The sequence below is a fragment of the Myotis nattereri genome, assembly GCF_964212035.1.
Source record: "Myotis nattereri genome assembly, chromosome: Y".
NCBI classification, from domain to species: Eukaryota; Metazoa; Chordata; class Mammalia; order Chiroptera; family Vespertilionidae; genus Myotis; species Myotis nattereri.
This window is the reverse complement of record NC_138094.1, coordinates 29,797,288-29,815,109: the sequence shown is the minus strand read 5'-3', so window position 1 is coordinate 29,815,109 and position 17,822 is coordinate 29,797,288. Positions and strand designations below refer to the sequence as shown.

The 17,822-nt window shown below is 43.6% G+C and overlaps 1 protein-coding gene across 1 annotated transcript; it reads left to right on the top strand.

Annotated features, from left to right (window-relative positions):
- Positions 1-470: 470 nt before the first annotated feature.
- On the top strand, positions 471-3,437 carry LOC308512407 (melanoma antigen preferentially expressed in tumors-like; the record flags this gene model as incomplete). Its single annotated transcript, XM_081082170.1, has 4 exons — positions 471-763; positions 1,150-1,648; positions 2,238-2,245; positions 2,882-3,437. The coding sequence occupies 4 exons, from the start codon at positions 471-473 to the stop codon at positions 3,435-3,437; spliced, it is 1,356 nt and encodes a 451-aa protein (XP_080938296.1).
- Between the last annotated feature and the right edge of the window lie 14,385 nt (positions 3,438-17,822).

The following is a 17,822-nucleotide window of genomic DNA, read 5'->3' as shown; positions in this document are numbered from 1 at the left end:
CTTAATCTTCCACATCTATTTTATTTCCTGGAAATTAGCAAGAGGCAGTCCTGGGCCACGGGCTGCTCCCCACTCCAGGTGTTTCCAGTCCTTCAGTGATCCTCAGAAACTTTTTTTCTGTAAAGGGTGGAATCCTCTCTATGGTGTCCCAGCACTCACTGCACAGCAGAATTCCAGCTAGCCAGTGGGTAGAAGTGGGAGGTGTCCAGTTGTCATCTCACCCCTCCTTGGTGCCTGGTTCTTGTCCTGCCAGTGGCAGAGGAGAGGCAGGGCTGAGTGGCTTTGAGATTCTAAGCAGAAAACGGGGTTGGGGTAATTTGGGGGGCGCTCCAGTTGTTGCTGGAGGAGTGCCTTTGGCCCTCAGCTGGTCCCTCTGAAGGGAGAAGGGCCGGGTTTGCTCATGCTCAGCCTGACAAGATGCCTTGCTCCTGACTGTCTCCCATGATCTCTTTCATAGCAGCTTCATGGGGATGAGCCTCCCAGCTCCACCCAGACTCCTGGAACTGGCATGTCAGAGCCTGCTGCGGGATGAAGCCTCAGCCATCGCTGCTCTGGAGTGGCTTCCTATGGAGCTCTTCCCACCTCTGTTCATGGCAGCCTTCGCTGGGAAGCACAGCAGAGTCCTGAAGGCCATGGTGCAGGCTTGGCCCTTCCCCTGCCTCCCTCTGGGGGCCCTGATGAACCATCGGCAGCCTTACCAGGATATCTTGCAGGCTGTGCTCGAGGGACTCGATGTCCTGCCTGCCCAGGACACTCGACACAGGTATGGGGGATTCAGTTGCCTGGTAGCACCCTGGGGATCTGAGCAGTTACAGCTGGGATCCGGGAGTGTGCAGGGCCAAAGGGAGAACTGAGGCAGGCCTTGGAGCCACTGCTGGGGTCATTGTGGGAACAGGCTTCGGATATATACGGCTGGTGAAAATGCCGAGGGTGACCGAAGGGACACGAGCCCACTCCTTCCTGGTGGCACCTAAATGTACCAGGAATGGGGACCATGAAGGATCCCAGTAGCACCAGGAGCAGGTGATTCTGGGACATTGAGTCAAAAGTCCAGTCAGGTGTCTGGCCCAGCTGCCCAGATTCCTAGACTCATGGTCTTATTCCTTGTTATCATAATGCACCCCAGCATAACTCCTATTTTCTCCACAGGAGATGGAAACTGCAGGTGCTTAATTTACAGAAGAGAGTTCATCAGGAGTTCTGGATTGTGTGGGCCGGAACCAGAGCCCATCTGTGCTCACTGCTGGAGCCTGAGGCCCCGCAGCCCATGAGGAAGAGGGGGAAAGTGCGCAGCTTAACGGCCAGGCCAAGTCCACCCTTGGCCCCTGTGGAGCTGTTAGTAGACCTTTGCCTCAAGAAAGGTGTCCTTGATGAGTCCCTCAGCTACCTGATTAAGAAAATCAGCGAAAGGAGAGGTTTGCTGCACCTTTGCTGTAAGAAGCTGAAGGTTTTTGCGATGTCGAAGCAAAACACTAACATCCTGGATATGGTGCAGCTGGACTCTGTCCAGGATTTGGAGGTAAACTGTACCTGGAAGCTGTCCACCCTGAGGAAGTTCGCTCCTTACCTGGGCCAGATGGGCAATCTGCGCCGGTTCCGTCTCTCCCATGTCTTCACGTCTTCTCACACCACCTTGGAGGAGGAGGAGCAGTGTGTTAGCCTGGTCACCTCTCAGTTCCTCAGCCTGCCCCACCTCCAGGAGCTCAATTTGGATGATGTCTCCATCCTCAGAGGCCGCCTGGACGAGATCCTCAGGTGAGGGGTGGCGAGCTTTCCCTGACGACCAGATCGAGTCCCTTTCCATTTCAGTGCACAGTGATGGGCTCTCCTGTGTGCAGTCCCTCAGCAGTGCTAGAGTGCCTGAGCCACTAGATGGTCCACACAGTCAGTGTCTTGTTCACCGCTCTGTCACCTTGCATGTTGTCACATAACCCCCCAGACAAAGGTAGGACATATGCACTAGGACAGAGGCTACTAAAGGGACTCCTTGCTAGGAATTGGCGTAATGGAGGCTTCAGGCCAGGGGATGGTAGCTTTGGGCATCCTTGTAAGTGGTGTGGAAGGGAAGATGATGCAATAGAACCAAGTGAGGATTGCAATGACAAGGGGAAAGCCAATCAGAGGTGAGGTTTCAGGGGTTAAGTTCCGCACTTAGAGATTTGGCCATGGCAGCCTTTCACTCCAAAGCTGCCTCATTCACCTGTCTGCCAAGGGTTGCCATAGGCTCTTGCAAACAGAATGCGTGGTAAATGCAGGGTTCCTGAGGGAGTCATTACGAAATTGGATAGGTGGTTTGTAAACAGTGCAGTGATCTAAGTTCCTGGAGGGTGTCAGCTCTCGTTTGATGTTGCCTGACTGTGCCCAGGTTAGCCCTTTCTGCACAACTGCCAGAGGCCTCATTGGGCTAAGAGATGATGGTGACAGGGGTCTAGGCTGTGGCTGGAAGGAAGCCCGAGTTGCAGGCATTTCAGGACATGTCTCCAATACTAAAATGCACTGGTTGCCTCCTGCTTCAGACCCTGGGTCAGGCTCCTTTCTGAGCTCCTCCCATCTTTACCTCCCACCTTTATGTTCAGAACACCTGTGTGTTTGGGCTGGGCTGTATGATGTGCTCCACTTGACGGATGAGTAAATGGAGTGTGTGAGGTTTCATCCAGTTGAATCCATCACGGAGCAGATAACAGATGGGGAAAGATTCCACTCAAATTTGCTCTGACTTGAATGTCACTTTTCACTGTGCAACATCCTGGGTTTGATCATCATCCGGAACACTCTAGGCTTTGGTGACATGGGCCTCTTTACCCTGAAGGCCTGCATCATCCTCACCTGCCTCTGCCCACCAGGTCCATCCCCCACATGTAACTGTTCTATGTCTCCCCAGGTGCCTGAGGACCCCCTTGGCGACCCTGTCCATCACTAACTGCCTGCTTTTCGAAAGAGACTTGAGACATCTATCCCAGCAACTGAACGTCAGCCAGCTGAAAGGCCTGAGTTTCAGTGGGCTCAACCTGACCAATATCAGTTCTGGGTCACTCCGATTTCTTTTAGAGAGAGCCTCCCCCACTCTCCAGGACCTGGACTTGGATAAGTGTGGGATCATGGATGCCCAGTTCCTGGACATCCTGCCAGCCCTGAGCCACTGCTCCCAGCTCACAACCCTAAGTTTCTGTGAAAACCCCATCTCCATGATCGTCCTGGAGGACCTGCTTCGCCACATTGTTGGGCTGAGCAAGCTGAATTGCGTGATTTATGCGGCCCCCCTGGAGAGTTACGAGGAAAGGAGCGGCACCATCAACCTGGGCCGACTTGCCCAGATGCATGCCGTGCTGAAGCATATGCTGCAGGAGTTGGGGCGGCCCAGCATGGTCTGGCTCTGCGCTTACCCCTGTCCTCACTGTGGCTGTAGTACTTTCCTTGACCCAACTCCCATTCTGTGATCCTGTTGCTTGAGTGTCCAGCTGGGTGTACATCTCATAGGCTTTACTCTGGGCCCTTGGGCACTGAAACCCGGACATAAGTATACCGTACAGGAACACAGCAGCCAGTTTCAGACAAATACTCAGGGTGGGGGGAAATGCTGACAGGGGACTCAATGGTTTCTTTGGGGAGATTTGTCCTAAGGAGTTAGAAATATCCACCTGAATCTCTCAGGGGGAGAGACTGAGGTTTGGGTGGTAGATGCGGGGATTACCTTTGCTTGAATGGTTGTGAATAAATGTCAGTAATAAAGAGAACTGGATGTTAACCATCTGGTGTCCTCCATGACATGTTAACCCAACTCTCCCACCTGCAGTTACTGGCCAAGTAAGAAGGCATGAGCATCGTGATGTGCAGACACTAGGCTGGTTGAGGTTGGTCCCAGGAGATCACATCACCATTTATACTTTCTGGTTTGGTGGTTCTTTCTGGTGCACCGGTACCTACTCACTCACCTCTGTGACTGTTCAGTGGGTCAGCGCACACAAGGTGCGTCCACAGGGATTGGAAAAAGTGGCTTCCAGTGAGCACCACTGTGGTACAACTACTCTGGGGCCATCACAGGTAACTAGTCCAGTCCCTGGACTAAAACTCCTCCCCACTGGGAGCCTCCATCGCTGGCCTGTGGCCGCTCCATGGTAGGGCTTCCCTGTGCACCAGTCAGGCCCCTAGTACTGAAAGGGATATCAGCCTGCCAGGGACCCAGACCACTGGCCTCACAAGTTCAGGCCTGTCATTCCCCTGGATACATCCCCTTCTTGAATTCAAGTTCCTGTGGCCTGTAAACACATTTACATTCTTTTCAGCAAAATACTAAGCTGGCATAAACCCCTGCTTTGTTCTGTGTCCTGTCCTAAGAATACGACATCCTTTTGTAGAGGATGGTCTAATGTTCGAAGACTTTCCCCTCATGATCCTCCTTCCCATCAATCAAGGAGGTGGTAAAGCATCTCTGAGCCAGTGACAGACCCCGGTTCTAAAGAGTGGACAACCTCAAGCCAGTTCCCGGAGAGCACTTAAGTGGACACAGGTGAAGGTCACACCGGGGAGATGGGGGTATGGAGGGCCACCCTGAGGGGCAATACAACCAAGTGAAAGGGAAATGTCCTAGTGTGCTGTTGGATCCCACAGTCAATGGACAGTTAGCTGCTCAGCATGGAACAGGCTCCCTGCCCACCTGCCACCTCATTCTGGCCCTAGGCTGTCTCAGTTTGCTCACTGAGTGGCCTGCCAGAGGACCACCTAGGGAGAAGGCCACACATCCAGGCCCGGGGCACGGCTCCATTTGCCTGTATGTCTCCCTAAATGTGAGGAAGTCAGTCCTGGTTTTTCTCCTTCTACTGCCTCTCATTCAGTGCCAGCCACTCATGTGCTTGCTGCTCTCTGCTGGGTGTCAGCAGCTTCCTAGCTTGTCACATACAGCACCTGGCCCTTCGTTCTCTTTTTATTGCCGTTCCTTTCTTTTTCTTCTACCTTCCACTCTTCTAGCTTGGGCCCATCAGCATATAAGCACATTTTTCTGTTTGTTAGTACAATTCTTATTGTTTTCAGAGAGGAAGGGAGAGGGAGAGATGGATAAAACATCAATAATGAGACAAAATCATTGGTTGGCTTTCTCCTGCACATCCACCTGGAGATCCAGGCGTAAACTCCAGCCCCTGCTCCAACTGAGAATTGAACTAAGTCCTCTTGGTTCATAGGCCTACTGAGCCACACTGGCCAGGCACAATCTGCTTCTTTTAGTAGGAAGAGAAAATGCCAAAGTCTCTGTAACCGTCGGTGAGCTCCCCACCCCCCATAAAAGGGGATAAGAGAACATGGGTCAGAAAATGTATATCTCTTACAGCAAACGCTCTCTTTCTCTTCCTCTCTATTATTCTCTCCCCCTCTCCCTCTCCCTGTCCCTCTGTCTGACATGCATCTTTTCTTCCCATCCCCACCTTGACAGGGAGTAGTGTCCATGATGGGAATCAGAACCTCTGGCATTTGAGGAAAATCATAAAAATTGGCAGGTTCTGAGGGAGGAAGGGCAAAGGCAAAGCATCCTGTGGTCAGGGTGTTAATTCCTCCACACATAGAGATCATGCCCATTGCCTTGTGGGGAGATTCACCTGTGGGGCCAACTTATGTAAAGCTCTTGTCAGCATGTCCTCCTCTGGAATTGCCCACTGTTATTAGCATTGATGGTATTTATTAACCACCAGATGCAAGATAAGGAAGAAAATAAAAGTCAGTGCACCCTGGCCAGTGTGTCTGGGCATTGTCCTGTGCACCAGAAAGTTTAGCCATTTGATTTCTGACCAGGGCACATGTCCAGGTTGCAGGTTAAGTCCCCAGGCATCCAACATTGTTTCTCTCTAACATGAATGCATGCTTCTGTGCCTGTCTCTCTCCATTCACCTCTCTCTAAAGAATCAATTTTAAAAACCCACCATATTAAGACACAACAAAAGAAAACTCATTGCTGCATGTTGCCTCTAAAACCAAGTGTCCTGCACTTGACGCTTTATTTGTTCTCGAGACCACAACTGAGAAATCCAGAAAAATTCTATATTGGAATCTGGACTTTTCCATCAAAATATTCAGAAAAGCATAGTATCAATGCAATGATGCTTAGATACCTTAGATAAAGACTGCATCTATGAAGATGGGCAGAGAAGAGACCTGGATAGGAGGTGACTGCTGATGCACAGAGATCATGTACATGAAGGCCCTATGGGCAGAGTCTCTAGGGCATTAGAAAACAAGCATGGAGAGTAAGGCACACATAGTAGGTTCCTTACTACTAGAATGTACCCCAGAGTCCACCAATCTGCACAGCAGTCAGGTAGGCTGGATACAGGGCAGCTTGAGCACACGAATGTCAAAGGGAAGACTCTGAATAAAGAAGAGCCAAAACCTGGCCTGCTTGGCTCAGTGGATGAGTTTTGACACGTGAACCAGGAGGTCAGTATTCAATTCCCAGACTGGGACATGTCCCCGTTTTGGGCTCTTAGCCCAGTAGGTGTCTTATAGGAAGCAGCCAATCAAGGATTCTCTCTCACCATTGATGGTTCTAACTCTTTCTCCCTTTCCCTTCCTCTGTGAAATCAATGACAATAAATATGTCTAAAAGTATGTACATAGCTTAAGGTTTTGATACCCAGAATATCTGTTTAGAAATACAAGAAGTAGCCTTTTGTCATGGTCAGGATTTTTATGCTGTTCCTTCTTCCCCTTTAATCTTCCTTTCTAGTCCACTTCCCCATGGGATTGTATATAAAGTGATCTATTTCATGATGTGAAGTTTTGTATTGTTTGTCTAGTATTTCTCTACACCATAGTACGTTATCAGTACAAACCTACAGTGGTAAAATTAAGCTGAGTAAATTTGGCATCCAAATGGCTTTATTAGGTATTTCACCAATCCAGCAGCATTCCAGCTGGCAATGAAAAAGGGGCTCACTGAGCCATACCGACCAGGGTTTGTCCCACTACCATCCCCAAGTCTAACAAGATAGACATTAAAGTCCTTCAACAGTTGAGGTTCCAGCTTCCACAATTAATTTCCCATTCAGTATTCCAGTAAAAATAACTAAGAAACAAAACATTTTGGGGGAGATTTTTAAAATTGAAGTTGGAAAGCTTGTTGATAACTATACACTCAACAGTCCAACAGGTGAGTTTTTAAAAATTTTCCCAGTTGGGACATTTGTTGACATTCACTCATAAAAATACTGAGGCTTCAAGATAACTCGATGTGTGGAGAGCATATATTAAATGTCAAAAAGTTGAAGAGGAAGTGCATGAGCAGTTCTATAGAAAAATACATATCTCAATCGACAGGCACTTTTGTTTATTTAATTCAGAGGTATATTCAGGAAAGCTTGTTAAGTGGCAAATTCTGTTTCAGTCTTGTTATTCCCACTTCAGAAAGGTGCTGATGGCATTTCAATAAGCCAAAGGATGCTTACATTTAGATTTGTTCAAACATTTATATTATTCCATATGTAATTTTTCTTCCTACATATACTATTCCTTTAAAGATTGAGGACATACAAAATGCCACAGGAAGGAGGTGAACAATTGCTTTACAGCCTTGTTGGAGGTGCCTCAATTCTTTTTTCCAGTTAGGTTTTCCAAGAATACGTCATTTGATTACCTCCCCCGGACAACTGGAAACAGGGCAGCATGCCATGAAGAAGTAACACAACGCTTCATTTTGTATGCAGTTCACTTCAAAGACTTCATGCACTTGTGGCCAAAGACACCTTGGGAAATTTAGGGCCTAGAATTCACCTCACCATCCAAACACATTGCTTTTATGTGTTTGTAGTAAAATGAGACAAGAAATCCCATTTAGTGGAAAACTTTATTCTGAATATTTTAACAATACAGATATTCAATTTAAACATTAAAGTATATAGTTATTAAAATCAACACTTATAAAACAACCTTGAAGAATTCAAACTTTGCATTCTATGCAGAAATTTCACAAAGGGATCTAAAATTCTTGTTTCTTCCCCAAACCCACCATTTGCTTCTATTCATTCTTAAATAACAGAAGGCAATTTCTTTTCAAATAAATGCCTTCCATAACATAGCATTATTTTTAAGTTCAATTTCTATTTCATCTGTCACAGGGACTTCCCTCTTGGCAGCCCTTGAGAATCTCAATAAGCTGAGCTACTGCACTGCATGATTCACACTCTCTTGCATAGATGGTGAATCCTATGATCCCCACCAGCATCACACTCACGGCCTCTTAAAGAGATGTCCCATCGGCTGTTGCAGTAATTGTTATGCACACCCCCCCCCATCATACCCATCTCCTGTGAGGCTGTAATAATCATCCCAGTGACTCCTTCCACCATAAGTCAGAGGAGGCCCTTGGGTTGGTGGTGCACCACCTGTGCATCCTGTAATGTCAGTGACCAAATAACAATACTTAAACATCTTAACAAATAATTTTATGTCAGTATGACATGAACCTAGTAAAGTCTTAAATAGTTGGCAAACCTATGCTTTTATACATCTGCGCTAAAAATATGTCAGTAAAGCTGAGGTAGACAAGGGAGCTTACAATTATTTAAAATACAGCTGAAGAATAATGTTTTGACTGAAATAATTGACTATGAATATATATGAAGGCACATTTTCTGAAAACGGGCTGGAATTCTGACCTTCCTATTATGCTTCATGCTGTCAAAAGCTCTTTCTGATTAAAAAATTATACAATACACCCCTGGCTGGTGTGCCTAAGTGGGTCGCGCACCGGTCTTGGCATTGCAGGATCCCTGGTTTGATTCCAGTTAAGGGCATGAGCCTGGTTTGCAGGGTCCATCCCTGGCCCTGGTTGGGGATTATGCATGGGGAAACCAATCAAAGTATCTCTCTCACATTGATGTAGCTCTCTCTCAGCCCCACTCCCTCCGTCCACTCTCCCAAGATCAGCAGAGATATATCCTCAGGTGAGAAACAACAAAAAAGAAAATGTTGCACTTCATTTCTTTAATAAGGAAAATAAATGAGTATGATCCTTCACTCCTGAAAGATTTGGACTGTTCCAAATGAGCTACTAAGAAAAGAATACAAGACTTCCAAGATAATACAAAACACATACTGCATATAGTACTCCCTGGGGCAAATAAAAGTAAAATTCCAGTTAAACACAAGATGGCCTGTTAATTCCAATCCTGTCACTTACACGCAGTATATCTGGACACATACCACAGCTGTCATATGAACCTCTGTAAAAATAGGAAAAGGCAAATGGACAGAAGGCTTCAAGAGTCATTTCTCCAAACACGATACACAAACAGCTAACAAGCTCATGGAAAGAGGATCAAAATAATGGATAGTTAGGGAAATGCCAACCAAAACCTACGTGAGATACCACTTTATTCCTAAGTAGGTCCCAATGTTTGAAGAGGAAAATACCAGGGCTTGTTGGGAATTTAGAGCCACTGGAATCCTGTACACAAGGAACAGAAAGGGGACAAGGCGTGGCTGCTGTGGAAAATAATGGAAACTCCTACAACAAACATTTAACACTGAATTGCAATATGACTCCGAAATTCCACTCTAAATTTTGCACCCACAATAACTGGAGACTTCTATGAAATACTAGTCCAAAATGCTCACATCAGTCCTCTGGTGGAAAGGACCCCAACGGTTGAAGTGGTAAACGAGCTGTGTGCACTCACTAGAGCTGCAAGGGAATATTTAACCAGCCATAAAAGTGGCGTTGAACTGATTACTGCCATATGGATGACCCTTGGACACATTTATGGTAATGGACACAAGCCAGGCACAAAATGTCCTATCCTGTATCATTCTGATACTATGATCTGTGGAAAACAGGTGAATCAATACAGACAGAACCCTGGTTGGTTTTTCATAGAAGCTGGACTGAGGAAGAGAATGGTAGCGACTGCTTTACCTGGAGAGCTTTTATGTATGAGTGATAAAGATGTTTTGGACATACTCAGATACAGTTGTGACATAAGACTCTGAATATACTACATGCTACTTAGTTGGTCAATGGTAAATATTTAGTGTTATGATAGATGAAATTCACCTCAACAACAGACAGTGTATAGTATAGTTTAGGTGTCTTACGCTTTATTGCCCATTACCTATAACTAGTAGTGCAATCATCATCTCTTGGAGATATATGGTAATTTCTCCTGGAAGGGATTGTCTCTTTGCAAGGAATGCCTGCATAACTTCCTCTCCCACGTGACAGCGTTCCTGTAAATGACAAATACTTATGTGAGGATATCACATTGGAGAGCAATGTTTTATGGGAAAACAATAATTCAAAACAACACTTTATTTCCTCTTTCCACAACAATGTTTAAATTTACTCTTAGACTCTATTTAGGCTCATGCTTGTATGTGCTGTGATATGTTACTCTGGAATGTATTATCTTCTGACATCTTGTCCTCCCTGTACATCTTCCTTAATTTCTTAAATGACCATTGGTGAAAAAAACCTTTCCAATTCTGAACAAAGTGCAAGGAATTCCATGATGTCCACATACATATTTATCAGTGCCTACCTATAGCTTGACAAGCCTCTATCGACTTTTCTCCTTCTCTACTTTGCTCTGTTGCTCACAATCTCTTTTCGACATTACTAAAAACTTCCTAATTTTCCCGTTACACTCACTTCTTCATGCACGTTCCCCTAAGAACTAATAGTTATTTCGGTATGCAAGTATTGAATTATTAGCATTTAGGTTAAAACACTTTCATTGCTCCTGGATGCCCACAATATAGAGGCAAGTTATGTCCATTTACTTTCAAAATTGACTGTCTCACTTACCTTAGAACTTTTATGCTACGCTTTCAACTACATTTTGGACTCAGGAAAAGCCACATGTGCTAGTTGTGCACTTGCATCTATTCTAATACTGGCAAGATATCACCTGTGCATAGTAATATTTTATTGGGCCAGTACATGCCAAATTCATTACACATACAATTTTCTAATTTATCACCAATTTAGCATGGCTCTCTCCTACTGCTGACTACTTTAAATGTATAAACTTAGTTTTGGTAATGATGGCAATATAAATTTTACTGCCTTTAGCTGTACTACGAGCATTTAACAGCTCATGTGAAGAGCCCCAGATCTCCTTCAAAATATGAGAAATATTACATTTCCCATAAATATTACCATGTTTCAGTACTAATTCTTATCCAAAATGTCCACAAATGACACTTTAATTTATGCGCTCACTAGCACATCCACAATTTAAATGGATAGGCTGTTTGTGTATATTCAACTGCAGAGGCATATTGTTCTTAACTACACTGATTCCCTCAATGGTTTCAACTTTCCAACATAATTAATAGTGAGAGACTCTATGTTACACTTTAAGACATCTTTGTACTGATATGAATGAGTCACGTTTGCCTTATTTTTTCACAACTATGTGCACTCTGTGATTTAGCAACTGGCAATGCCTGACTCTTTCAAGTGTGCCTTTCCACCCTCATTTTTTATTAAAAACAGACCTTATGAACCCACACATATCACTTTTCAGCCTGTTGACAAAATACTTATATTGTATTTATTAAGATGCGTTAATTTGGTTGTCATATTTCCTCAACAAGCATATGATTCTTGGAATCACAAAATATATCTTTATGGATATACCAGTGGCCCGGTGCATGAAATTAGTTCACAGGAGGGTGTGTCCCTCAACCTGGCCTGCACTGTCTCTAATCTGGGACCCCTTGGGGGATGTCTGACTGCCAGTTTATGAATTGAGCCAATCCAGAAGTCACATATCCCTCTTGAAATCCAGCACCACTGCCTCCTAACAGCTCGCCTGCCTGCCTGCCTGCCTGCCTGCCTGATCTCCACTAACCACTCTGCCTACTGGCCTGCTCACCCTCAACTGTCCTCCCACCTCCCAACCACGCTGCCCTTCTTGCCCCCAGCTATCAAACATGGAGAGACTGATGGATACCAAGGCATCCTCCTAAAGGGCCAACACACAAATTTCCCTGTGCTCTGGCAAAGGGAGGTTGAAGTGCACTGGAGCTGTGAGGGAAGAAGCCAGGACTAGGGACTCAGCGGATACAGCTCAGAAGATAGATACCCATGACTCCTGGGAGGAGTCATTCCCTCATGCAGAGGAGGACATCTTTCCCACACAGACATTTGCCTGTCTCGGAATAGGACAGTTGACACACCCGATTGTAAAAAACTTTGCTCTGAGGCAACTTAAGAGATTAAGAATGACAATTGGTCTCCAGTAGAAGCCACTGCCCCACCATGTTGAAAAAAATCTGTTGCCTGAGGATGACTGCCTACAGGGGCAATTCAAGTCAGAAGCCTATAAGTGTGTAGCCAGAGGTGGTCTCCTGAGGCTTTGAGTCTTTGCCTGACCTAATTAGTCAGAAACAGCCTGTAACACTGTCCTGCATGACAGGCTGAGAGGTGTAGAGCAGCGGTTCTCAACCTGTGGGTCGAGACCCCTTTGGCGGTCGGACGACACTTTCACGGGGGTTGCCTAAGACCAATCTGCATATCAGATATTTACATTACGATTCATACCAGTAGCAACATTACAGTTACGAAGTAGCAACGAAAATAATTTAATGATTGGGTCACAACATGAGGAAGGGTATTTAAAGGGCCAGAAGATTAAGAACCACTGATAGAGGATCTACATAACTCATCATCACAAACTCAAACAGAAAGCCAAAAGTAGCAAACAAACAAAAAACACCAAAATGAAAGAACTAGAGAATTCTCAGAAGAGAAAAATGAAGTAGAGATAAGAAATTTATCTGAATCAGAGTTCAGAGCAATCATGGTAAAAATGCTCAATAGCATGAAAAAAAATATAGTAGCTATGAAAAAAGAAAAGTTCTAGATAAAAAATATGACATAACACTAGTAAAGAACACACTGGAAGAAATACACATCATATTTGGGAAGCTGAGGATCAAATCAGTGAATTGTTAGTCAGAGAGAAAATATCACTCAATTAGGAAAACCAGAAAAAAAAAACAATTAATAAACAAGAGGACAGGTTAAAGGAACCGTGAGACTACCGGAAATGTAACAATATTAGAGTAGTGGGTGTGTCCAAAGAGGCAGAAAGGGAGAAAGGCATAGAGAAGGTGTTTGAAGAAACAATGGCAGAACACTTCCCTAACTTCTTAAAGGAAAATGTCACACAAGTGCAGGAACCACAGAGAACCACAAACAAGAAGAACTCAAACAGGCCCATTCCAGATGCATAATAATTAAAGTGCCAAAAATTAAAGAAAAAGAGATAATTGTCAAGGCAGCAAGAGAAAAGAAATGTGTTTCCTACAATAAAGTTCCAATGAGGGCTGACACCTGGTTTCTCATCAGAAACTCTACAGGCCAGAAGGGAATGACATGAAGTACTTAAGGTAATGGAATCAAGGATCTGAGACCAAGATTACTATATCCAATAAGGCCGTCATTCAAAATAGATGTTTAAAGAAAGAGCTTCCCAGACAAAGAATGGCTCAAGAATACAACACCACAAAGCCAGAATTACAAGAAATCCTAAAGGGACTGCTGTAATGATAAGAAGAAATGAGAGGGAAACCTAGGCATACAGAATTAAAATGGCAATAAATCAGTATCTATCAATAATAACCCTTAAAGTAAATGGACTAAATGCTCCAAACAAAAGGCGTTGGGTTGCAGAATGGATTCAAAAATATGACTGAACGATATGTTGTCATCAAGAGACCCACCTCAAAACAAAAGACTCACACAGAATGAGAGTGAATTTTGCATGCAAATGGAAAAGAAAAGAAAAGATAGACTAGAAATAAACATATTGACAAAACAGACTTTAACATGAAGGCCATCACAGGGGACAACAATCCTAAACAACTCACTAGATCAGACAGACTTAATCGACATCTTCAGAACAGTTCACCCCAAAGATACAGAATATACATTCTACTTAAATGTTCATGGGAGATTTTCAAAGATAGACCACTTGAGACTCAAGCAAAGTCTCTTCAAATTAAACAAGATGGAAGTCATATCAAGCATCTTCTCTGATTACAAAGGCATACTACTATATAATAAAGAGGTAATATGCAAATTATTCCTCACGCCCTGACAAGATGGCTGCCTATGACCTGGCTGTCAGGGGGTTTAGTGAGGGACAACCAAATGACTGAACAAGCAGGCTACATGGGGAGACCAGACTGGTGGGGGGGTTAATGAGCCATTACCAAACGACTGGACAGCAGGCTACATGGGGCGACCAGGCCAGTTGCGTCTTGGTGAGGGAAAACCAAACAACTGAACAGCAAGTTGTGTCGGGCAACCAGGCCTGCGGGTATATGAGGGGCAACCAGGCAGACAAGTGGGACGGTAGAATGAAACCAGCCCAGTAGGGGAGCAGTTGAATGTGCCAAGGCCAGCGGGTGATGGGGCAGTAAAAGGTGACCAAACTGGCAGGGAGAGAGTTAGGGTTGACCATACTGGCAGGGGCTTAGTTAGGGGTGTCCAGTCTGGCAGGCACTTAGTTGGGGGCGATTATGCCAGTAGTGTGTGTGTGTGTGTGGGGGGGGCAGTGAAAGGTGACTAGGCTGGTTAAGGGACAGTTGTCAGCGACCAGGCTAGTAGGTAGGGGGCAGTTGGAGGTGACCTGGTCGACCACAGGGCAGTTAGGGGAGACCAGGCCAGCTGGTAGGGCAGTTAGGGGTGATTAGAATAGCAAGTAGAGGCAGTGAGGGTCAATCAGGCTGTAGGGGCGGGGGTGGGGGGGCAGTTAGAGGTGACCAGGCAGGCAGACAGGCACTTCAGCAGTTAGGAGCCAGCAGTCCCGGATTGTAGAGGGTATAAGCTGGTCTGAAGGAACACCACCACCCCTCATGGAAGAATTTTGTGCACCGGGATTCTAATATTAGATATAACCTACAATAAAAATTAACAAAAATTCAAATACTTGCAGGCTAAATAATACGTTATTAAACAATGTTTGTGTTATCAAAAACATCAAAAAAGAAATGAAAAACATCCTGGAAAGAAATGACAATGAAAACACAACAATTCAAATTCAATGGTATATACTGAAAGCAGTTCTGAGAGAGAAGTTCATAGCATTACAGACACAAAAAAACAAATACAAAAAATAACTGGTAATAAATTATCTAACTCTACAACTTAAAGAATTAGAAAGAGAGCAACAAGAAAAGCCCAGACTGAGCAGAAGGAAGGAAATGGTAAAAATCACAGCAGAATTAAATAACATAGAAACCAAAAACAAAAAAAACAAACAAACAAAAAAATCACTACAAAATATCAATAAAATCAACAGCTGGTTCTTTGAAAGGATAAATAAGATTGATGAACTTCTTCCAGGCTTACCAGGAAGCACAGAGGACCCAAATCAACAATCAGAAATGAAAGAGGCAAAATAACAACTGACCCCAAAGAAATAAAAAGGGTTGTAAAAATACTATTCCAACAAACTGGTCACCTAGAACAAGTGGATGTATTCCTAGAAAAGTACAACCTTCTGAAACTCAATCAAGAAGAATAAAAAAGTCTGAATAGATGGATAAACAGAAGGTAATTGAAGCAGTCATTGAAAAACTTCCAGCAACCAAAGCCTTGGGCCAGACAGCTTCACAGGAGGTTTTACAAAGCATTCAAACTAAAACATATCCTCCTCACACTTTTCAAAAAACTTCAAGAGGAAGGAACAATTCCAAGCAATTTCTAGAAGCCAGCATTACCCTAATCCCAAAGCACATGTAGATACTGCAAAGAAAGAGAATTACAAGCCAATGTATCTCTGATGAACATAGATTCTAAAATCCTCAACAAAATCCTAGCAAATCAGAACCAGCATTACATCAGAAAGATCATACACCATGAGCACATGGATTTATTCTGGGCATGAAATGATGGTGCAACATCCTCAAATCAATACACATTATACATCAAATTGAGAGAGAAAAATAAAAAAAAAATCGAGAGATAAAAATAAGATAACCATATAAATTGATGAAGAAAAAGAATTTGACAAAACCCAACACACTTTTTGGTAAAAAGTCTCAGCAAACTGGGACTGGAGGGATCATATCTCAATATAATACAAGCCTTATATGACAAACATACAGCCAACACCATACTCAACAGGCCAAAAAAAAACCAAGTCACCCAAGAACAGGAACAAGACAGGGATACCCACTGTCACCACTCCTGTTTGAGTGAGTACTGGAAGTGCTACCATATCAATCAGGCTGCTTGTGGCATGACCAAATTGAGGGATGACCAAAGGACTGGTTCGGGGACGGGCCGGCCAGACTGCACCCATGCACAAATTTGAGCACTAGGCCTCTGGTAGAGGATAACTGCCCAATAAATGGGGATTTTGTCTTATTCATAGTCATTATGCAGCATAGTGTGTAGGCTACTAAATATCACTTGAAAGAAGACACTTAGGAATATTGTGTACACAAACTACAATTTCTACTGCTTAGCACTTGAGAAACAACATCAACCATTCTTCAAAAATCAAATAAATGGACTTCTGAACTCAAGAAAAATCATGAGATGGAACTGGAGAGCATTATGCTAAGTGAAATAAGCCCATCAATGAAGGAAAAATACCACATGATCTCACTCATTCATGGATAATAGAGACCATTATAAACTTTTGAACAATAATAGAGACAGAGGCAGAGCTGCCTCAAACAGATTGTCAAACTGCAGCTTGAAAGCCGGGGAGGGTTGGGGGCAGGAGGGAGGGAGGTAAGAGATCAACCGAAGGACTTGTATGCATGCATATAAGCATAACGAATAGACATAAGACACTGGAGATTAGGGGAGGTCAGGGGATTGTCAAAGGCAGGTCGGTGCGGGGGGGAAGGACACATATGTAATACTCTTTGTAATACTTTAAGCAATAAAAAAATTAAAAAAAGAATCATTGGGAAAAAGAAAGAAAGATCAAGTAATTTGCTCTATCAAAAAAAAAAGACAGAAAAATCATGATACAAATCCAAATCTTGGCTGTCGACAAATCCTAAAAGATAAATGCAAAGTAAAAGGATCAATATGTATTGAACTCCTTCAGTGTTCCATAAAACAAGTTCTTCATTTAATAAATGAATTAGGTAATGTAGCAGAATACAAAATTAACACCCAGAAATCTATGGCTTTTTGATACACCAATAAAGAATTCACAGAAAAAGAAACAAACAAACAAAAACAACAATCCCATTTACAATTGCAACAAAAAAATGAAGATACCTAGGAATAAACTTAACTAAATAAGTAAAAGATCTGTACACTGAAAACTATAGGACATTGAAAAAAGAGGTAGAGGAAGACATAAACAAATGAAGAATATACCAAGTTCATGTAATAGTAGATTAAATCTCATTAAAATGGCCACGCTACCCAAAGCATTCTACAGATTTACTGTAATCCCAATTAAAATACCAATGACATATTTCTCAGACCTAGAAGAAAGTCTCCAGAAATTCGTATTCAATAAAAAATAAAAAGACCCGCAATAGTCCCAGTAATCTTAAGAAAGAAGAACAATGTTGGCCGTTCACAATTGCGATGTCAAGTTATATTTCAAAGCCACTGTTCTCAAGCTCGCTGGAACTGGCACAAGAATAGACGTGTACTAGTAGACCAATGGAACACACCTGAGATCATAGAAATAGACCTGAGCCTTTATGCCCAATTAATATTTGACAAAGGAGGCAAGAGCATACAATGGAGTCAAGACTGTCTTTTCAATACAGGAGGTTGGAGAAATTGGATAGATACATGCAAAATAATGAAACGAGACCACCGCCTCACACCATAGAGGAAAATAAAC